This window comes from Buteo buteo, chromosome 3 (genome assembly GCF_964188355.1).
Source record: "Buteo buteo chromosome 3, bButBut1.hap1.1, whole genome shotgun sequence".
Taxonomy (NCBI): domain Eukaryota; kingdom Metazoa; phylum Chordata; class Aves; order Accipitriformes; family Accipitridae; genus Buteo; species Buteo buteo.
The window spans coordinates 664525-687375 of NC_134173.1; the positions used below are offsets into that span (position 1 = coordinate 664525).

The 22851-nt window shown below is 42.6% G+C and overlaps 1 protein-coding gene across 3 annotated transcripts in view; it reads left to right on the top strand.

Moving 5' to 3' along the window:
* Positions 1-11685: 11685 nt before the first annotated feature.
* VWC2 (von Willebrand factor C domain containing 2) overlaps positions 11686-22851 on the top strand; it is a 55174-nt gene continuing 44008 nt past the window's right edge. The window contains exons 1-3 of one of the 3 annotated variants that reach the window (XM_075024271.1): positions 11686-12155; positions 13271-14046; positions 20615-20744. In XM_075024271.1, coding sequence (XP_074880372.1) covers positions 13339-14046; positions 20615-20744 — 838 coding nt within the window. In that variant the 5' untranslated portion in view covers positions 11686-12155; positions 13271-13338. Of the gene's footprint in view, positions 12156-12403; positions 12481-13270; positions 14047-20614; positions 20745-22851 lie in introns of those variants that run through there. The other 2 variants (XM_075024273.1, XM_075024272.1) reach the window with 2 other exon arrangements.

Below are 22851 nucleotides of genomic sequence, written 5' to 3' on the forward strand. Positions count from 1 at the left end.
AACCAATATTGTAACTAAGCCCAGACACTCAAAGAAGAACAGTGGAGGACAAAAGGTCTAATAGGTCTATCTTGAGCTAGAAGTGAAAGCAAGAAACAGAAGCAATTCTTTTCTCCCACAAATGAAAGCCTTACAATAGAGTTCTGCACCCTGCTGGAAGGAGACTTTTTAATGAGACATTTCTGTCAAAGAGTCCTGATTGATTGAGTGAGACTGAATGCAGCCATGAAGTATAGCTGCTTCAGTGGGATTTTCATCAGGAGGTATTTGGGTGGCAGTAGAATAACTGTTACTCAGGGGTTGGGGCAATTGCATAGGATGCAGGAAATCTTCATGTTTATGCTTTACTGCCCTGACAAGCTGCTAGTGAGTCAGTCCCATTGGGTGATCTTTGATGCATGTATTTCTTTCTCCACACTTATATAGATAATCCTTGATTTGCAGAGAGATGTTGAGGTCTATAAATCACAGATGTGGGGCTGGACAATATGAAGATGCAGCACTGAGTGTTACTGAAGTAACTGTGGCTTTTGAGAATAAAAATTAGGTCTTCTGGGGTGTCATTTAGCCCTTCACCATCAAATACAATTTAATATGAATTATTTAATTTGATCACAATCCAACTTTCTACTTCTTAAGAAGAATAGGAAATCACTTTACTTATTATAAGTCAGTGATCCAGAAACACTGCAGAAATCTCTCTCAGATGTATTCTCCCTCCTGAACATATCCTTTCATATTCTACCTTTCATGGTGTGATGATCTCAAACAAAACTGTAAATAGACACAGTAAACCAGAAGATTGGGCTAGTTTAGTAAGCTTTCTATCCATACTTTTCTTTGAATTTACATACCTGTCAAAAATCAAAGGCCCTTGCAAACACAGTGTGATGATGCTGAAGTTCCAGCCCAACCCTCCCTGCGAACCTGCCCGCTGGCCCTCTGCCGCCTTCTCACTTCCCTGCCTTTCTCCCAGGCAGCCTGCTTGCTGCATTGCCAGAGCAATTCTGCAGGCAGAGTTGAGACATCTTTTATTTTTCATTCCAGTGAGGTTTTATTGTGTGAGGGAGGGAAAAGATTGGAGGAAGGAAGAGGATTTTTTTTTTTTTTTTTTTTGGTGGGGTTTGTGGGGTTTTGTTTTGTTTTAGTGTTTAAAGTATGCAATTCTGGGATGACATTTTCAGGTCTATTTTCCAAATTTTTCTTAGATTACTAGAGCTAAAATAATTCATTTTTTTTTTAATGCTAGTACTGAGTATGAAAAATCCAAGTTGTGATGCCCCAGCAAATTGGACAAAGCACTCCAGCTTTGCCTGTATTACTACTTCTTTCTCTCCCTGATGCAGCACCAATGCAGCTGACAAAATATTGCATATATCTGTGCTGAGAGATTTGACCTGAGGCTTGTCACCAAGCTCCTACAGCCTTGATATAATTGACTGTTTGGCTTTGACAGCCCTTTTCAGCAATTGTTTCAATTAACCCTGGGGACTGAGAGCTCCTCACACCAGCACAACACTAAATTTCTCTTCTCTAGACAAGAACTTAATGGATCATCTAAAGCAGGTTTCTTCCTGAATCAGCTACTGAAACCTCTGTTTAAGATGAAGAAGAATTGTGGGACCCATTTGTCATAACTCAACAGCCAAATAATAAAACATTTCTAATAATTCAAAAGCCCTTGATTGTCCAGCTGCCAACTGGCACGTAAAAAGAGTAACATATCTATCTACACAGCTTCCTTTATCCTGTGGTGTGTTTGGCAATCTTGAGTTGCTAAGAATAAGGGCAAAATGTTATTCTTTAATTTGAACCCAACTTCCCAGCAAATTAATCTCTGTCAGGTACACATCAAAAGAGAGTAGCTTTTTCTTGTGTAATCTGAGCACTGCAGCACAAAAGAGCACAGAAATTAAATTACAGTTGTGGTCTGTGCAATGCAGACTCTAAAAAGCAATGTATAACACCAAACCTGGAAACCAAACATATGAACTAAGGCAGCAAAGGAAGACGTGAACATATTCTCATTAAATCTTGCTTCTATCAAAATCCTGAGTCAACCTATCAAAGAAATCCCATTAGTACCAAACCAAGAGCCTAGATACAGACCCCGTGAACTACTGCTGGATTTTTGCCGCTGCTTCAGGGATTTTTCTTCTCTCTAAAATTCACCATGGACTTGTTTAACAGCACAAACTGTTTGTTTAAAACCTCAGGTGTGCTTGATATTTTCTTTTTCCAAAAGCAGTTATAATCTTTATTTTTCTAAAGAAAAATTAATCCCAAGAGAGAAAAAAGAATTGGATAAGGAAGGAAGGTGGGATTTTTTTTTTCCCTTTATCTCATTCAATTCTCTTTAACCGAAAAAGCAGTAAAGTTCTAAGAGCCTGTTCTTACATGTTTACTCCTTACGTAAGGCTTCACTAGAAAAAAAATGGGGTTTAAAATAAACTCCAGGTAAAAACTTTTGAGAAGGAGAGTTGGGAGTCTGTGCCATAATCAACCATCTCACTTCTGTGAAAAGCACAGAAGTGTTTTTCACTAGGATTTTAGCCAAAGAGAACTAGCTGGTATTAATAACATATTCATACTCTGGGAGAAATCCAGCCTAGGGGTCTGAGCTATAGAGGCACCGGTCACCTGCAGCTCTGATCAACTTAAATGGGAAGTAGATGTCTCTGTAGATCAGAATTTACTGGAACAGAAATTCAGCCTCAGGATAAAATAAGACTTTTAAAAGAAATTTCATTTACAGAAAGAAATGTGACTGCTTAGGGTGGTTGCAAGCTGCTATGTAAGGGTATCTCCAAAGGCCCCAGCCAGTGTTTGATGGAGTAGTGGCAAGGGCATCTACTATTGTGGCTACAACTCATATCAATTGTTAGTCTCCCTCATTAAAAAAAAACCCCAAACCTATAACTGCAAGTGATTGATGTCCAGCAGGTACAGGAGGAAAATAATACTCCAACAGAGTATCAGGTATGACAGCTTTAGCGCTAGGGAATAGCTTAGGGTCCCAGTTCTTTGAATGATCTTTATGTAGAAGTTACTGGTGTAAAACAAAAACTGATTTCTTGAGTAAAAGTTTTAGAATTCATCCCAATAGTCCATGAACATTGTAAATGTGCAAATAAACACCTGTTCTTGAATCTGTCAGGAAAAAGAAATTTAAGTGGAGCCTTGTAATAAGAGGAAGGCAAAAGATGACATGAGGAAAAAAGAATTCTAATTGCCTAAGTTTCAGAAATCAAACAGCTAGTGAAACAAAGCTCATTTTAATGTCAACACCTAGATTGCTTTCTCAGCTGATAGCTATTTTGGAGAAAATAGTGATGGGGGCTGAATTGTGGTTAGGAACCAAGTAAAAGGACTGGGCAGTGTTTTTACAGCATGCTAAGGGCTAAATTTTCAGAAGTCCTGGACATTCGTTTCCACTGTGGTACTAACTGCCACATTTTTCAGAGCAGTTCAGTGTCCAGTAGGCTGAGGTCCTTTGACAAACTGGCTCCTTGTTATTGTAGTTCCTTGCTTGGCTAGCTAGGGCTGTGGAAAGGCTTCCTGAGTCTTGAAGGTACCAGATGCATTGGTCTTCCTTTTCTTCTCTACTGCTGCTGCTGTTCTTAGGCAGAAGCTGAGGTATAGCTCTCTATGAAATTACCGCAGCGGTTCAGCAGCCTGAATCTACTTTAGGAGTCACTAATCGTGTTAAAGCTGCATTAATTTTAATAATGGGGGAAGGAATGATGTATTTTGAAAACCTTTGAAGGCAAGAGTTTAACACTCCGTGAGGATTACCTAGCTAGGGCTGGTTGGTTCAGGCAAACCAATTTATGGCTGATTCAGTTTAATATCCTTATATGTCTCCAACACCTATTTTACCCCTAGAGCAAGATGCGAGTTTTAAATTTCTTTTAGCCAGAGTTTTTGGCAGTTCTTGGTCTACAACCTCTGTTCTAAAAACAACTTGAACAGGCTTTGCAGAAGTAGGGACTGACATCTTAGAGCACAAGGCCCTATTCACATGACCATTTATTTGGGTCATGTTTATGGAATATTTTGTGGTTAGGGTTAGATTTCACAGAACTATTAGAAGAAAACACATCTTGAATCCAATCTGTTTCTAAGCTCTGAGTGGAGCTGCAGACTAGCGTTAGACGAGGTTTGCTTACAATTTCCTGCAGGAGTTGTGCTGCCTTGATAGTGGTGATGATGGAGCCCTGGTCTCTTCTCCAACAAAATGTTTCATATGTTAAAGCAGAACAGTATTCAGTGAGAAATTAATCACCAGTAGCCTGGTGGTTAGGGAAGGTAGGACTATGGGGTTAAATGCCTTCAGGCAGGGGAGGGAAGAAACTTGCAGCTCTGCATGGTGTTTGGTCCCTGATTTACTGGTCACTAGTGTCACAGCAGAGTTTTTGTGAGCATCTAAGCTGTCACTTTCTTCATTGATCTTGCAAGCACCTAATTGGAAAAGTCAATTATTTACCAGGCCCTGCCTGTAATAACTCTCAAGCAGCACTGTGGGTAGCCAGGGACAGTGTGTTGTTCTCTGTTATCTTCTTCCAACAATTAGTAAACTCAACCAGCATGACCAACTGGCATTCATTATCACAATTACAGAACACCTCTATTTCTTTCATGTTGGAGCTTGTACCTTGCTGCTTGAGCACCCTGCTTGCTACAGTGGTCCTAAGGACATCAGTATGTCAAGGCCTGGTGGTAACAACCGAACAAGGCACCAAGTTTTTTGCACAAATTTTTGCCTAAATTTTTGTACACATATAAAGGATGTAGCATACCAGCTATTCAGCTATGCACTCAATATTTTACTAGGGAATAAAGTCAACATGGTGCACTGAAAAGGGAAGATGAGAGAGAACCAGGAGCTTTACCTTAACTTCTCAGCTCAGTTACTGACCTGCCATATGACTTCAGGCCACCTGTTTCTGCTCTTCTTTCCCTTCTTTCCCCATCACTGGAGGATGTACAGTTCTAGGGATACCAGCCAATTCGTTAAGTGTTTCTGCAGTGCCTACACATGGGGTACCCAGTTGCATCTGAGGTGTCTAGGTCCCGTGTGCAAACACAGAAAAAGAGTTCTCTGTCTTGTTTCCCAACTCAGGTTCTAACCCAAAAAATGTTTACTCTTTTTTTGCTCTGCTCTGACAGCTCATAGTCTAAGTCATGATTTCTGAGCCATATAACTTTTTTCATTAGAGAGAAAACTGTACCACCAGCCTCTGTGATTGCAGAAGGTCCTGAATGTAATCATCTCCAGTAATTAGACCTAAAGACAGAACACTCGGGAATCTGCAATTCATGAAACTTTCAATATGTTACAAATAATAATTTGCCCAGTTTTTAAAACAATGACATTATCAAATGTATATGAATTAATTTAAAGGCCTCACTGGGCCTTTAATTTAAAAAGAGGAACAAAATAATCTGTTGCTTACCTGGTACTGTATCAGAGGCACTTGCTAAGGGACACAGGGGCTTCTACAGTAATGTAGGGAAGGGTAATGACAGGAAAGCAAAAGGATTTGAACACCAGAATTAGCAGAATTTCCTTATAGTTTAGTGTCTTTAAATCAGTTAACTCCAGCATCCAAGAAGGTGCAAGCTCTATGTGTTTCAAGTAGCCTGAGCATTCATACAGGTACTGTCTCATGTGGAGTTGCTGGTGTGTAAGAAAGGCATGAGGTCGCAGCACCTCTTCAGTGACAACCAGTATAACGTTGCTCTTCTCTACCAATACACATCTTTTTGTGAAGCTTTAAGAATTCAATTCCTTCATTGAGTTTGGTTGAACTTAGCCAGCAGGTTCAAAAAGTAAAGAGGGCAGCAGGATAACACATGTATGCATTATGCATGAAGCGTCATTGCAAAAGCTTCAATTTTTACAAACTGGATAGTAACAATGAGAGGAAAGGAGGGCAAAGAATAGGAAATGTTTGAAGATGTGTTCTGGAAAGCATATCGCTGAAGGCTTCATATCTAGGGGTTTATGCTCAGTAAGTTTTGGAGAATATCCCCTAAGAGGCATGATGGTTCTCGGAGTCTGCAAACAGTTATATTACAGGATCAGATGTCTGGTGGTTATACTCTAATTCTGTAAATCATGGGAAGAATGCAGGCTTTTGCACACATACTGTGAATTCCTTAACTTTTGAATTCCTAACTTGGCAAACTTAATTTCAACATATATTTCATCAGCTTCTCCAACAAAAATGAAGGAAAAAAAAAAAAAAAGGTTCAGTAGTGATATAAAGCACTTTACATGTTTGATGATGCAAAAACTGTAGAAGACATTTTTAAAATTATTTTTAAGGGCTTCTCTTTGTGGGAGACAAGAGTTTATAATTACCAACCATACAATAAATATTTTTACTCTACACTAATAATATTGACAGAGTATTTGAGTAAGAACAATGTCTTTTAAAACATTTTTATTTCATATACATGTATAATTCAGAAAGCAACCTATATTTTTCAAATAATTTAAAGAAAAAAAATTAAACAATGCAATTCCTGTTATGGAAATTTTAAAGAAACTTAAGAGAATGGAAGTAAATATGGTGTGAGTTACAGTGCTAAATCAGTTTTGACAGTAATAGCTTTTATTTTTCCCTATCTTCCTGTAAGGTACATAAGAATTTTTTTCTTCAATTCCATTTATTCATTAAGTTTAGTTCAATGTTTAATACAATAGAAGTCAAGAAATCCTGTGAGAAATGAAGAGAGAGCAAAGCTGAGGTTTTGTTGGGGGGTGTGTGTGTGTGTGTGTGTGTGTTTTTCCACCAGTAATATTAAAGAACAGTGAAAGGATGAGATCTATTAATTTAAAATGTGGAACAAATACAGGAGTAGATTTTTTTGTTTGTTTTTCATAAACCTTGTGATAGCTGATGTTCCCTTTATTGAAGAAATTTACTGTAAACACAAATGTATCTAGAGAAACTTAAATATTATAAATAAACAAGAATGTAATTATAAATATTAAAGGGAAAAGTAATAGTGATCTGTAGTTTCAACTGAATTTCAGATTCTATCTGAACAGAGCTAAATACAAGCTTAAGAAATACTTCATTCAGTTTTCCAACACAATGACAATGTAAAAACTAAAAATGTTGGTAGTGCATCCTTTGGCTTTGCAAAAGGGCAGAATAAGGTATAGTATTAAGATGTGTTTATACAAAAGATAGTGTATTTAAATGTTTTGTGTTATTTTGTGCATGTCCATGTGTATGTACATGCAAAAACGTTTTGTTACCTCGTTTCAAGCAAAAAGGTACAAATATCAAATAACATTGTGAGCCATGATTAACATCCAATTTCCCCAGGCTACTGAAATTGTGGTGAAAATAGGTGCATCAAAATCCATTTACAATCACTCTTGTGTCCTGTAATTGCAAGCACAATAATAATAATGGGAGAAATGATAAGCTAAAGGGGGAGTTCTTAAAACATCAACCAGTAGCAGCAAAAATATCCTTTAAATAATGTTTCTAAAGTTTAAATCTCCCACTGGTCTACAGAGATATTTTGTTTTGTATTACAATAAGAAAAATTTAAAATAAAAAATCATTATGTATTTCCCAGCATGCAAATTGTGATTTACAGAAGTGTAAAGAGAGTCCTTGTACTGAAGATCCTAAACTCTAAATGACAGAGGGTTTTTTCAAGTTTTGTTTTCATGCATGCAAAGCAGCAAAAATAATGTTGTAACATATCATTATCTGTGAAAAACTGAATAATTTAAAAACAATTAATGAAGACATGATTGTAACTACAGCTTCTGTAATGCTTCTTCAATAACTACTTATCAGTCAACTAGAGACATCAGACTAGTGAAAAAAGAAAGAACTGGAGCAGTACATTTTCAGTATCCTTTGACAAGTGGCATAAAGAAAATAGAAGAAATAAAAATGAAAAGATGAAAGCAAACCTAGTTTAAAAATAGTTATGGAAGCTTGCCTTTTTTTTTTTTTTTTTTTTTTAGAGTTGTTTAAACTCCTTATTTATAATCGAGCCTTTCAAATACACATGATTTGTTAGAGTAATATGTACCTTGGCTTTGTCTCTCGCTTTCTGTCTTCACACCGACTGCTATTTGAAGGCCTTATTTTATATGGCTGGACTAATACCATGGCACAAATTGCTACCTTTCGAAGGCTGTGATGTGAACCTGCCTGAACAATTGCCACTTTAGCACCACAATAAAAAATACCTTTCATATAACAACTCTCTTCCTTTCAGGAGGAATAATGAAACGAAGCAAAATAAAAAGGCACAACCATCCATTTTCCCAGAGGAATCACGCTTTGGGGACGTTTTCTCCGCTCTCAACTCCTAGAGTTTCAGAGCTGCTGAGCAGAGATGGGCACACGCAGCGCACGCTCCCTGCTGCGCTGTTCGTGCCCTGTCGTCTCTGAGGGCTCAGCAGACACCCTGTCTCCGAAGCCAATCTCATGATCGTGTGGGGTTTCCTAAACACCCCCGCGCCCCGACTCCCCAGTTGCACTGGGGATCCTCTTCTGCCCCCCTGCCTTGCCCTGCCCAGCTCCACAGGGTCTCACAGGGAGCTTCCTCCTCTTTCCTCTCCCTGTCTTCTCGCTGCAGACAGGGGACACTAGGAGACACTTCTTTTATTAAAATGGGAAAGATGGGGCATGCTCCCTACAGGAGCTCATGTGAAGGGATGCACACGTTAGGTGATCCGCTGGTGTGTGAGGGCTGCATGCCTACGCTGGCGTGAGAATGCGCATATCCTGGGCCTCACTTTATCCATATGTTAGGCTAAAAGTGGTTGTCTTCAGTGCTCTTAGATGTCCAGATGAAGTGTCTGCATAGCTGCGAGGTTTTGTTTTTTTATTGTTATTAACCAGGCAGACAACCAATTTCAACTTGGTAAAAAAGATACATCCTATGTTTGGGTTCCTGTCATTCACACCAAGGCAACTCTTAAAATTTTTTTTTTTTTTTCAAAATTTCAGTCCCCCTAATCTCATGCAGTAGGTGTTTAATTAAGGTTTTCTGACGAATAGCCAGCTATCTTTAGCATGGATGTCCACTCTCACTGTCTTGAGCCTGGTCTAATGGAGATGGTCATCACACCAGTTCAACTTAAGTCATTCCTTGCCAGCACCATTTTTATTTCAGCTACTGAGTTCCTTTCTGCTTTCCATTCAACTGCTTCCTAGTAAAATTAAGCTAATTTCTAGTAAAATTAATCTAAACCCAGCGTAGACCATTTTGTGCACGACAGCTCTGATTTAGCTAATGCGAAGTTCTTATCATGCAGACAAGACCCAGCAGAAGTGGGATATGGAATTTGATTCTCATCCAGAGACAGAGTTGTCCTTGCTACTGTTGCCTAGGGGGAGAGCAGAGTGGGGAAATTTGGACCTGTGTTTTTAAGCCATGTCTATCCTGTGAATAAACAGAAGGACTTCAGCCTCCAGGACTTTATATGTTATACCAGAAGTATAAAACTCACATTAAAGACATTGTTAAAAGTGGCCTTCAAGTAACAGATTTTCATGTTTCTCTCTTCTAGTTCAGAATCCACACTGAAGAAAATACCAAACATTTCTCACTCATCTGCTCTTTGACCATTTGGACTATAATATATTGCAGTTTGATCCTATGACACTAACGAAGCAGTCACATGTCAGTTTAGCAAGGGTCCTAATGTCAGATACAATCCATCACTTAATATACCTATGAATCTTAATAAACAGAGGCTGAAGTCCAATGAGAAATCTTTTAGAAAAAGAAACAAGGGTATTTGCATCTTACTTTGCCAAGAAGGCTAGGATGAGCTGCAGTTTTTTGTTCTGAAAGTGCTGTGAGACTTTGCCCTTCTTGTTACACAGTGGTATCTTGAACATTCAGCCCTGGCTGATCTGTGTGCCATGTAACAAGGTCTGGGAGAGGCAGAGCTCCTACAAAGAGAGTCCTGGATGCTGAAGATCTCAGATTTTGCGCCAAAGTTTCACCTGGGAACATGTGAAAATGTCAGAACCGTAAATTGGTTTCTCTTTCCTCTTTATCACAGACGTAGCGTTGCCTTCCCAAGTCCCCGATTTCCTTCCGTCTTGCGATAGGCACAACTAGCTGCTGCTTGACAGCAAATCTTACAGGCTTGTGAACACAAAGTAAGGACAGTCGTTCAAGAAGTTGTTCTTCCAGAATTAGCAATGTGGTGTACTGGTTGCTCAACCCATGGCATGGTTTATGCTATATAAAGCACAAAATTACTGCTTTTAGAAAACGCAAAGATTCAATTTTTTATTCAGAGGTAACGAGATGATAATTTGAAGGCGAATACTTCTTAATGATTATTAGTCAGATAATGAGAAAGGTCTAGCTTAACACTCTAAGACTTTATTTAGAAACCCCACAGCAACCTGGAATGCCATTTTACTAGTGCAACCTGTGGAAACGTCTGACGTCTTTGTATCCTTCAAAACTTTATTCTTGTATTTTAAAGTTTCAGAAGATGAAACCATTATTTAGCTGGTGAATATCCGACTGAGAGATATGAGATGGTGTCAATAGAAACAATTTTGTAAACTAGACAGGACTCATAGATGTTTATAGCGAGAACCCAGCAGCCAAAAGAATTTTGCACCTGCATCCTCCTGTGGAGAAGTTTAAGTGTCTGGGTTTTCACAAATAATAGGCGCTCATGAAGGTACTTAACAGTGAAACATTAGTATCCAGCAGATTTTCATTGCTCTCCTGAGTACTGATATTACAGTGCTACCATTTTAAGGAAAAAAAAGTAATGAAAACTTTACCTAGCCTAAAAATTTCAGTTATAGTGCCAACTACTTCGGGAAATCCAGCCCCAGCCACGAGCAGGGCACAGCAGCCTGCTAAAGAGCTACTGCAGCAGAAGGGTTAGCGCAGCTGGGACTGCTCTGGAACATCTGTAAAGCAAAACTCACGGAAGATTATACTGGTATGTCGTCTTTTGCGGCTTAAAAATGAATGAATACGTAAATAAATAACCTTGTGGGTTCCAAGCCCTTGCTCTGCTCCGGAACAAAAGCACCTCTAGCTTTTCTTTTGCCTTTCTGTCCCAGCAGCCTGACTATCTATCTGCGTTTCAGCCATTCTCTTTGTAATAGACCGTTCCGTCCCTTTTTGTGTATCGAAAGGTACAAAGAAGAAAGATGCAAGTATATTTAAGTACAAAAGCGTCCATCGGCCGTTCAGAAGCCTAAGTAAATGTTTCGACTAGCGCACCACGTACCACCACCACCACCTCACTGCTAGAAGAGGCTAGCGGGAGAGGGAGTTCGAGCGGCGCGATCTGGCGCGGCAGCGGGTCGAGACCGGTCAGAGACGGGCGCAGCCCGCGCTGCCCCCACCCGTCAAACGCCGCTCGGCCGCAGCGCGGCTTCGCGGCTGGGCCCCGCGGGGCCGTGCGCCCGTGCCCGCCCGGCACCCCCGCTCCTCCCCACGGGAGACAGCCCCGGCGGCGGGAACGCGTCTTACGCGGCGGGGAGACCGCCGCACCGGGCCGCGGGCTTTCCGCGGGCGGAGCACGACGCCGGCGTCCCGGGCGCGGGCGCCCTTCAAGTTTCTCGCCGGCGGTGTGCGCGGAGCCGACCCCCAACGCGCCCGCGCCGCCCCGCTTCTCGCCCTGCCGCGCCGTGCGGCTCCCCCGCCGGGCCAGCGGGGGACCAGCGGCTTTGCCCACGCCGCTCCGCCGGCGGGGAGGGGGCGGGCAGGCGGCCGGCAGGCAGGGGCTGCTGCGCGGCCGCACCGGGGGCTGCCGCCCCCCCGGCGAGCGAGCGGCGAGTCCCCTCCCCGCGCGGCGGCCGGCACCGGCGGCGGAGGGACGGACGGAGCGGGCGGGGGGACGCCCCGCCGCCGCCGCCGCCCCCGGGGACGGGGGCGTACGGCCGCCATGTGAGAGAAACGGGGGCCGCGGCGGAGCCCGCCCCCGGGGCGGCGGGGCCGGATCGGCTGGCCGCCGCGCTGCGCTGCAGGCTTTGCAGGTCCGCGGCGGCGGCGGGCGGGCAGCAACAAGCCACGCCGCCCGGCCGCCCGGCCGCCCGCGGCCCCGCCATGGGAGCCGGGCGGGGGGCGAGGCTCGCCACCCCGAGCCGCCGGCGGGGCTGAGCCCGGCTCCAGCGCAGGTAGGGAGACGCCGGGCCACGCCACGGGGGAGGCTGCCAGGCTGGGGAAGGGGCTGGCCCCGGCTTCCCCCCACCCCCACCCCCCCCCACCGGGAGGGGGTCGGGCGGCACTGCCCGGCCCGCTGGAAAGTTTGGGCGGGCGGCGCGGCACCCGGGCTCCCCCCGCGGCGGGGGGAGCGCGCTGTCCCCCGGGGCTGGGGCTGAGGCCGGCGGGCGGGCGGGCGGGCAGAGGGGGAGGCTTTGAAATGGCTTTGAGGAGCGGTACCCCGGAGGTGGGGCCGCGCCGGGAAGCTGGAGCGCCTTTGCCTGTCGTGGCAGGAGTAGTGTACGTGTTTTGGTTTGGGTTTTGTTTTTTTTTTAATCCGGTGTGGTGTGCAGCGTTTTAAGGACAGGAGCCGGGAGGGTTGCTGAACTCCTGGAGGATGTGGGTTAAATGAGCCTCTGCTGCGGAAACTCTAAACGGCTCTGCTTTGCCTTTAAAACACGGGGAGAAAGAGGTGGCGTGTGCTTGTCTAGGTAGTTCGGAGGAGAGGTAGCTTGGCTCTGCTCGCTTTAATGTGCTTGGGTTTAGTTGTCTTTAACAGAAATGTCCTCGCTGGTAGACATTTAAAAAAAACCAACCAAAACAACAGCGCACATCAGAATGAATAAGAGGTTAATGAAAATCACCGTGCTTGCAGTCAGCGAATAGGACTCAATTGGGTGATTTCTGTTCCGGACTGTACTGTGTTTTGGGGAGCTCCGTTTAATTCAGCGTGCGTGCATGCATCCTCTTCACGTTGTTGTCGTTTGAAAGGAAAAATAACCCCCAAATGTTCTGGGTTTTGCATGCACCTGCCTTTGCAAATCCTAACTCCTTGGAGTTCTGCGTGGTGCTCTCATGGAGCCGAAGACGCCTGGTCCGTGTCCAGAGCCCTGCTATTTATAAGACTTGGCAGAACGGGGGAGGAGGAAGAGGAGGGATGCAGCACAAGGCTGTTGTTTGGCTTTTGCATAAGCTACTGAGACAGGTTGCATGTTGTTTGAGATGTTGCATCGGTGGAGGCGGGGGGGGGAGGGGGGGCTGGGGGGGAGAGGTGCAGAAGCTGAAGTGTTCCCAATCCTTCTCTTCCTAGGGACTGTGGATCTGTGAAGCGCTTCCCTCCGATGTGAATGCAGTGTCCCCTGTGGGATGCAGTAGGTGATGCCCAGCTCTACTGCAATGGCAATTGGAGCTCTCTCTAGTTCTCTTCTCGTAACCTGCTGCCTCATGGTTGCCCTCTGTAGCTCCACCATACCTGTACAAAAACTGGCCAAGGCTCAGGACAAACAGGAGATAAAGGCAAGCCAGGAAAAGAGGGATCACACATCCACAAGGGACAGCCAGACAGGCCCAGGGAGAATGAATGAGATCGGCAGGAGTGGGAGGGAGGAGGGTAGCAGGGACTGGAAGAGCAAAGGAAGCAGGAACTACTCGAACAAGGAGTCCTGGACTAAGCAAAAGCAGGCTTGGAACAGCCAGGGGACGAGCAGTAAGTCCGGGAGCATGCAAGAGCAAAGGGACGCCGCTCCGGAGGAGCCTCGGGTGGCTGAAGATGCATCTCTTCCAGAAGCTGTGGCGAGTGTCACTCCCGAGCCTCCAGAGGAGTACGCCTATCCGGACTACCGTGGGAAAGGCTGCGTGGATGAGAGCGGCTTCGTCTATGCTATCGGGGAGAAGTTTGCGCCAGGCCCCTCTGCCTGCCCCTGCCTTTGCACTGAAGAGGGCCCGCTGTGCATACAGCCCGAGTGCCCCAGGCTCCACCCGCGGTGCGTCCATGTGGACACCACGCAGTGCTGCCCACAGTGCAAGGAGAGGAAGAACTACTGCGAGTTCCGAGGGAAAACCTACCAGACCCTAGAGGAGTTCATGGTAAGGGCTGAAGACAAAAATCATTTTGTGTGTCCTCTTGTTGAAAGTGGCGTTATGTTCTTCAAGTGCTTTCTCGGAGGGCGTTCTGGGTCTCCCCCCTCCCCTTTTCATTTCTGTGTTAATACTACTTCTGCAGTGCTGTAAAATATTCCCCTTAAACATGACCTTTCTTGCTCTGTGATACTGTAACATTTTTAAATGAGGGGGCTGATCTTTATTAATTCCTTTGGTATTTACAGTAAAAAATGCTACTTGAAAGGGTGATGCTCGGTGGTGATGTGGATTTTATGAAAATTTTCAGCAATACATTTGTTTCCTTATTTAACTGTTAACTGTGAAACTTCTACCTTGCAGGGATCAAGCAAGATTTTGTGGGCTCACTTCTGTTGCCAGCAATCAGTCTGTGATAACAGTCATTTCTCTTTTCCTTTTTAACCATTTAAACTGTGCAGCCAAGGTTGCGTCACATTTGCTTTCTGAGAATGACTGTGGGCCTTCTTTTTAGTAAGAGCATGGTTCACAATCTGGATTACAGTGATACCTAAACAAAGGGCTTGAAAACCTTTATGTTTAGGGAAGTCCTTTTAGACTAGGGCCTTTTTAGCATTATTGTACAATGTCATTATCATTGAAAATGCAACTAACTACAGTGTGCTGAAAAGTTTTGGAGTTGAGGCTGATTTCCTGGTTGCTTACCTTGCCTTTTTTCCTTTAGTATTTTATCGTGGCTGAGATCTGTGAGCAGGCTCTAAGGATTTGATTGTGAATGACTGTTAAGATACAGGGCTGGTCCAAAACCCATTTCTGAACGCAACAGAGATTTTTGAGCTGAATGTGTTGAGGGAAGTACAGAATCCAGTGCAGGGTTCTGGAAGCTTGAGCCCCTCTCAGGATGGAGAAAAAATGTATTTGCGAAGGCCGTAAATGAGTTGCCACCTCTCCTCTCTGTGGTATTTGCATGTTCTTGGAAACTTAACTTTGATTCATAATGTCTTTCCATGTTCTTCAACTTACTGAAAAATAAATAAATAAAGGAGCAGAATTACCCTTTCCAGAATAAATCACAGTGTTTCCCCTTGCTCTCTTCAGGCAGTAACGCGTGGAGCACTGGCGGATTTCAAAGCATGGCAGAAAGCATCGTACCATCCTCCCTTTTTCCATGTCACCCCCAAGGATTGCATTCAGCTTCGGGGTGGCAGGTGGATTGTGAGATCCTTCCTTTTCCAGCAAAATTAATTCTGAGGGGTGGCCAAAACAGTGATGCTTCTGCACACGTTCTCTGTAGGTCAGAGTTTTAAAGGCTTCTCCACACTCTTCATTCATTATCTTCTAACGAGTTGCATTTCTTTGTTTTTTATATAGTGGTGTCATATTAATGGCTGTAATGCAAGCCTGGAACACCTTATTGTGTTAAGTGTGTGGCGAGAGAATAAAACCTTAGGGCTCCCTGTTATATTTGAGCATGGCTGGCAGCCTTGGTAAAAAGGAAGTGCTGAACGGTGACATTTGCAAAAACGTTCTGAAAAGACTTTGGCTTTCAGCTTTCTGTTTTAACCCCATTCAGCCTTCAGCCCTTATGTTGATACCTTCCTGTAATGAAAACATCGGTTCCCTTACCACTTTGTGTTAGCCAGCTTTGGAAACACGAGTGAGAAGGGATGTTTACTTGGGATGTGCAAGGAAAGTTACCGATGCAGTTTGGCAGTGGAAGTGCAGCCTTTTTATTTTGATGTGTGAGGACCTTGGTTTTCAGTTTTATTTCAACGTTGGTTCCAATACTGTGAGCACAAAACTGTAAATGCAGCTGTTTGCCCATGCCACTGCAATCAGTGGACATGCCTGGCGACATAAGGTGCAGATGTAGTCTGATTGCTGCTGCTCAGTGGAAACAATTGCAAATGCAAGTAATTGCACATGGTTTCAAAGGTCATTTTACAAGTTTAAAGTTGGTGGTCTTAGAGAGGTTACTAATATCCTATCTCTTGATTAAGGTCAGGGAAGGAGTTATAAATGGATAGCAATCTGACTTTTCTCTGTATTTGCACCTACCATTTGTGGCAGAGTACCAGGCATCACTGAAGGAGGAAAAAGGTGACCTCCTAACTTTTAAGTGACTTTATCTGCACAAACACTTATGTATAGATGTGTAAATATGCATGCAAGTTTAGGAGTTCGCTTATATAAAGTTCACATATAGCTTGGCATGGCAAAAGATTGCCCTGACCAGCTAACTTGGAAGCTGAGTGTGCCAGGGAATGGGAGATTTGATGCATTTCTTCTTTGATTCACAGTCATTTCTGCAGGCTTTGCTTGTGTGTGTATGCACATGTTTTTGTTTTTTTTTCAAAAAGGACATGGATGTCGACACAAAACACAACACAGGTGTTGGGGAAGGATAAGGTCTCATAAAGCTATTTCCATCAGCACCAGTGTACTCCCCTGTGAATATTCCGAGGCAGGATGGCAGAGGGATCACAGCATGCATATGAGTGAAACTGGGAGCAAAAGCCTTAGTTGGTGAAGTGCAATGAGGATAAAATTCTGCACTGGAGCTGGAGATTGCTGAGCACGTGCTCCACTAGATGTTTTTCAGTCTCACAGTAAGATTTGAAAATGCAGGCTGACTTACAAAGTCATAGCCTTATGAGGACCATAAATTATCTTCAGAAGTGTAATGTTTGGGAAAGACTTCAATTTTTGGAAGTTGCTGCTTTGCATGTCATCTTTAGAATTTCTCTGCTACCAAAAATTGTATTTATTTGTGAATAAGTTACTTGGAAATCTGGAAGTCAACAAACCCAAATGGATTTTGAAACATCTGTGGTATTTTGAAGGCACAGAGAAGTAAAAACAAGGCTGGTATGTTTATTCTTGTCAGCCTAACCCCATTCGTGTTCTCCTGAGTTGTGTGAGTGGCAAGGAAATACTAATAAAAATTCCAGCACAATAGCAAATAAGTTTGGGATTATGATTGTTTTGTGTGTTGTTTTTTTTTTTAACTTAGATGTTTTCAAGGCTCAAGGAACCAAATGTAGATTGTATATATTTTTTTAATTCAGACTTTTTGTTGGTTTGTTTTTGGTTTCGTTTGGTTTTTTTAATTAAAGTTTGGCACGTGGAAAGGGGGAAGAGAAAGCTCAAATTACTTTGGACCAGAATTTCAATGAGTGCCAATGATTTGTCACTTCCTAATTATGACAATTTACACTAAGTTGCTGGATAAACCTACTACCCTTACTAAGCTACAGTGTTCTTTGTGCCCCACTAGTGGGAAATCTACCTGTTTACACAATGACATGTTTGCTTTTTTACAACATCTGCAACTCCATTTATACATCTGCTCATAAACTTCCCTTTAAACAATTCTAAAGAAGTTATTTCTTTTGCCATCTGTACTCTATTTTCTACAGGTTTTACAGCTGCCTGGTGAATACATAAGACTTCTGTGCCTCTCATCTTCCCACAGTTTTTGCATAGGCAGAACTACAAACTACTGCTGCTACAGAGTTAATAGCTTCATCTGTAGACCACAGAGACGTGGTATCATTAGTCTTCAGAGAGAGGTTGATAGGTGGTATTATTTCCAGTCCAGCCTGGTTATGTCAGATGTGCTAAGCTTGAGTGCTGCTGGGCTGCTTGTTTCCCAGACGAACAAGTGGGATGCTCGTTGCATTGGCTGCCACTAGGAACTGCGCCGCAGGGAATGCACCTATGTTATGAGAGTAGAAGAGAGGAAATGTAGGACCAGTTTTGTCTTTTTGTTCTGATTTATTTAGCTGTTGTTACATATACACACTATCTTATTGCCTCTTTCTCTAGTGATGATTATGTCTCCAGGTATTAACCTGCCATTAAGATGTGGAAAGAAGTGGCGATTTTCTACAGTTCCTACAGTAAAAAGCAATGCTTTACCATTTAGTCCAAAGATGGAGAGATAAAGGTTGACATTAATACCATTTTAGGAGCCACTGTGGTTCACTTACATGCCTGAAAAGAGCGTTGTAGAAATAAGCACATGGACACCTTCCTTAACTCTGCTACCGTTACTCATATTGGTGGGTTGTACAGATGACAGTACTTATTAAAGGTGTATCACATGTATTCCCCTGAAATCCCATGATTACACAGGAAGGGTGTTCATGGCTGCAGTATCACATTAACAGTATACTCGTTCATGAAAGATGTAGTCTTGCTGTGTATGTGCTGTGTAGGACGCAAATGCGTTATTCTGAATCATCATTATTAGATAAAGATTAGATCAATTCTGTTTTTCATTCAATAGTATTTTCAGTGCTTCATTAAATGGCTTCTTGTTCTAAGAATTTTAGGCTTCTGTCAAATTTGGAATTCTAGTAAACAACCTACTTAATTAGAATATGTTTAGATTTTACATATGAGAGATTTTAGGAGTAACATCTGTGTGCTGTCTTGTTTCCTGATTATCATCAGATACTCTAGTTATTACATCACTTCTAATAATTGAATGGCACAGCTACTAAACGGTGTCCTGGAAGAGGCAATATGTGTTGTTGTAGTTACTGGTCTTGTTGAACTGTGATGACTGGCAAATTTGCATTGTTTTCAAGTCATGGCAAAAAATGTTAAACCTGATCGAAAGCCTTGTTGAGCCTGATCCTTGGAATTGAGTTCTGGTAGCTTTGATCAAGTAGGATTCCTTAAAAATAATAAAATCAGGAGCTCAGGTTTGCTGATGCTCCAGATTTCACGTGCAGTTCAGGTGATTACCTGGAATACCTGAGCCTCTCGACTGGATCAGAAACCTCCTCATCCACTGATGCTCCAGCTCTGCAAGTGAACGTGGCAGTTTATAAACAATTACAGGACAAAGTTCTTGTCCCAAAGCCTGCAATAAAAATCTGCAGTACTGGGCTGTCAGCCTCCTTGTAGCATTTTATAAACATATGGTGTGGTGTTATCCTTGGTAGAGTGTAAAGCAAAGAGCAAACTGGAAGTGAGTAGCTAGCAAAGGAAGCCTGGAATAAATAATAGTAATAAAAGCAGAAAGCAACAGAGCAAGAGACCCTATTTAGGCTTTCTAAGCAGAGGGGATGGCATGAAAGATATGTGAGTGCATAAGCCAATAACAGCCCTGGCAGGTGGGAAGAGAAGTAGCAAAGCATGGATGAGCATTTAGCTGGAGATGATGCTGTGCAAGCATCAGCATGTTTGAACTTTGAAAGTGAGAAGGATGTGAAAGAGGCAAGCAAGCAGAGAATGGATTTGATGAAAAGATGTGGTGGGCTGCCTAAGGAATAGGGAGAAGAAACAGATGATCTGCAAGTTAGACACCTGGATGATTCTTCACAGAGAATATTTTTTTGTTTGTTTGTTTTTTTATGATTTGAGGTTACTCTGCTTTTATTGGAGAAATGCAACGGGTGGTTGTTTGCATCAACTGGAATCTGGAATGAAAAAGGGTCCTAAAAAAAATGACCTCATCCTTAAGGAAACCAAGAATCTGCACAGATTATTGATTTAGAGGATCACTAATAATAACATTCAGCTGCATTTTCATCCTGCGCTCTGAGCATGGATACTAGTGTGGGTTTTTTTGGAGTACAGCAATGAGATTTACAGTATACCATTTATTGCTCTTTAGCATCCTTGCTTCCCTCTGCCTCCAGCTCCTTGTGTATGAGGATGTTGGCAATGTAATGTGCAGTGCCTGCTCAGGAGTGCTGAAGAGGACAGCTGGAATTGTACATGTGGCAAATGCAGGCATTTGAAAGTCCATTTTTAACTAATTAGGGCCTTGATGCTGTTTTGTTTGGAATTAATTTCATTGAATTAGGTCATTCAAGTAATTATCTCATAGTACTCCTATTCTGTAGAGTTCTTCAAAACCAGTAACATTTCAGAAGGTAAAAAAGATGACCTGTATGTTCCTTCACCCCATTCTTTGCATTGCAGTTTCTTTTCAGGATGTTACAAGTATTACAGGGATGGTCCAAATACAATTAACCTGTGGGAGACGCCTCAATTCAAAGGATGTTTTTTTCCTGACTTCTCTCTGAAAATTATAATTTTCAATAAAATACAACTTCCTGCTACTAAAAAGCTTTCAAACTGTAAAAATTGCAATAAGGATTTCCATTAAAAGAAGGTTCATATTTCACTTAGCAAAATTTTTCTTCTTTAAATACAGTATTTTTTGCTAAATTACTTTTTGAACCTCTAGTAGAATTAAACTAGACTTCATCTAAATTATGAACTTAATTTGCTGGAAGTTCATTAGAAATGTGGTAGGGAAATTTTGCTTTATTTGTGTTAAAAGTCTAAAGTGTTCTTGTTCCCAGGATCCCTTTGACTTTACCATTTGGTGCACAGGTTCAGAGCAGAACCTGTGGGTTTTTTCTGCTGTGGTTCTGTAATTTTGCAGGAGTCCAGCCTTGCTCTCTGCATTATTCAGGCCACAAAAAGCATTTGTTTTAAAGTGGGGAGGAAAAAGAGGTGAAGGAAAGAACAATGTCAATGGGAAGGTAGTTATTGCACACTTCAGGAGGGCATTAAGTGAAAGAGTTAAGAGGTGACTGGATTTGTGTTTCAGGTTTCTCCGTGTGAGAAGTGTCGCTGTGAAGCCAGTGGTGAAGTGCTGTGCACTGTCTCAGCTTGTCCCCAGACCGAGTGCGTGGATCCGGTGTATGAGCCCGATCAGTGCTGTCCTATCTGCAAAAATGGTAAGCGACAGCTGCAAAACTAGAAGGGGGCTTCTGTCGGGGAGATCCATGTTGCTATGTTCTGGTTTTGAAAAATAATTCCATTACTTTCCTTTTTCCCCCCAAAATGGAGATGGAGAGGAGTTGTGTGTGGATGGTGTCTTCCTGGTGTGAGGAGTCACATCTTTCGTTGACTGGGATGGACTCGATTATGACCTACAGGGATTTTTGTTGCCCAGGAGACAATTAGGGTGTTAACCCCAGATATTCGTGTGGCTTCTGGATATAAATTTTGCATGAACTCATTGTGGATATGTTTTATATAGGCACACAAAACAAAACTCAGGCTCTTCATGTTATCCACCTTTCAACGTGAGCAGGAAAAGTTACTTTTGTTCTCCCTTCTTATTTGTTCCCGTTTCAGAGATTATTCTTTTTTTTTTTTCCCGAGGCAAATCAAATGTACCTTATTGAGCTCATTTAATTTTCATAACTAAATGAATTAAACTCCCAAGTTTAATTGAATATTTTTCATAACTAAATTAGACAGAAAGTCTCTCTACTCCCAACAAGGGCTTGTATTAGATGAAAGTCTTGGTCTATTTAGAGGAAAAAATTACATGACACACTAGCTCATCACTTATAAAGAAGAAATGATAATTTATTAATAGAAATGAAAGCTGCAAAATCTCAAATTAAATTATATTTAAAATGAAAAAAGACATTTAAAAATATTCAGATAATTTGCAGCCATGTATTATTTCTCTAGAATAGGTAGGTTCTATTACATTGGCTAAAACAAACTGATTAAAATTGTGGAAAAGCTAGGGGTGGAGAGAGTGTACAGCATATGCTTTCCACAAATTCAACAGTAGATGATAAGGGATAGTTAATTGCATTGGAGGAGTTTCATTTGTATGGGTATAAAAGTAATTGCTTCACATCCCTTAATTGGTTGTTACAACCCTGAAGGAATTTGTTCTCAGCTGTACAGCTTAAGGGCGCTCTGCTTTTGGAGGTGAGGACAGGCTTTTTTTGAGGCATTTAGGGACAGTTCCTGAGAGAGGCTGAATTTGAGAGCTGGTGGTGTGATAGCTAGCCAGTCCAGAGGATCTTTTAGCACTTGTTTGATGGCAAGAGCCTTCCTGACGCACTCACAGGCTTTTTGTGTGCACCACGCTCTGCTGCAGTTCCCCAGGTCGGAGTGACTCTTGGCAGGCAAAAGCTCTGTTTTCAGTATTGGGGATGGAGTTACAAGCATAATGCGTTAAGTCTATGTAGTCTTTCCTACTGAATTTCTCCAGCGGTGCTAATGCTGTTTGGAGCTGGATTGACTTTCCATAGGTGTATGTTCTCCCACAAGCATCAACGTAATGCACTGCAGTGGCCATCTCCCAGTGGTGGCTTGCCTTTGGATTAAGGTGGTGCAGCAGTGTGGGGCTTGGCTTGGCTGTTCGCATAGATCCCCTGACACGTTTCCCAGAAATGGGGCCTTTTTAAAAAATTGTACACAAAACATGCCTTAGTTGTGAGGAGGCTGCCCTCTCTCCGAGTGCTAAGGCTGAATTACCATAGTTCTGCCTGCCAGAAAAGGGTGGTCTCGTCCTCAGCATCTGAATCCTCAGTATTACTTGCGTATTCCTTGGGTATAACTACAAGCTGGCATCCCTGACCCAGTTTCAGACCAAGGTGACCAGAGCTGCCTGTTTCCTGTGTCACTTCTCTGCATGTCAGAGAACCAACAGTGGCTTTCCTTGCTAGCTTTTAGATGAGGAAAAAAGACATTAACAATAACAACATAACCAAGATAGTTCAGAAGCAGCTCAACTTTTCTGGTTCAGTAGCTTCAGTATAGTATCACAAAGAAATTTCTGAGGAATGCTCTCCATCTGGGGAGTGCATTTAAAAAAAAACACCAGGCTGTTTGCTTCCAGAGCTTATTTTAAAGCATGGGACACGTGCAGTTTGCAAGTAACTTCACCAAATTGCTGAATGTTTTTAATTGGATTGGAGCAAAAACCTACTGAGCAGGAAAACCTAGCCTGCCTCATCCACTCATTTTCAAGCCTACTGGAACAAATGCGCTGTGAATGTGAGTCGGGGAAACAATCATCGCGTTGTGCTTCAG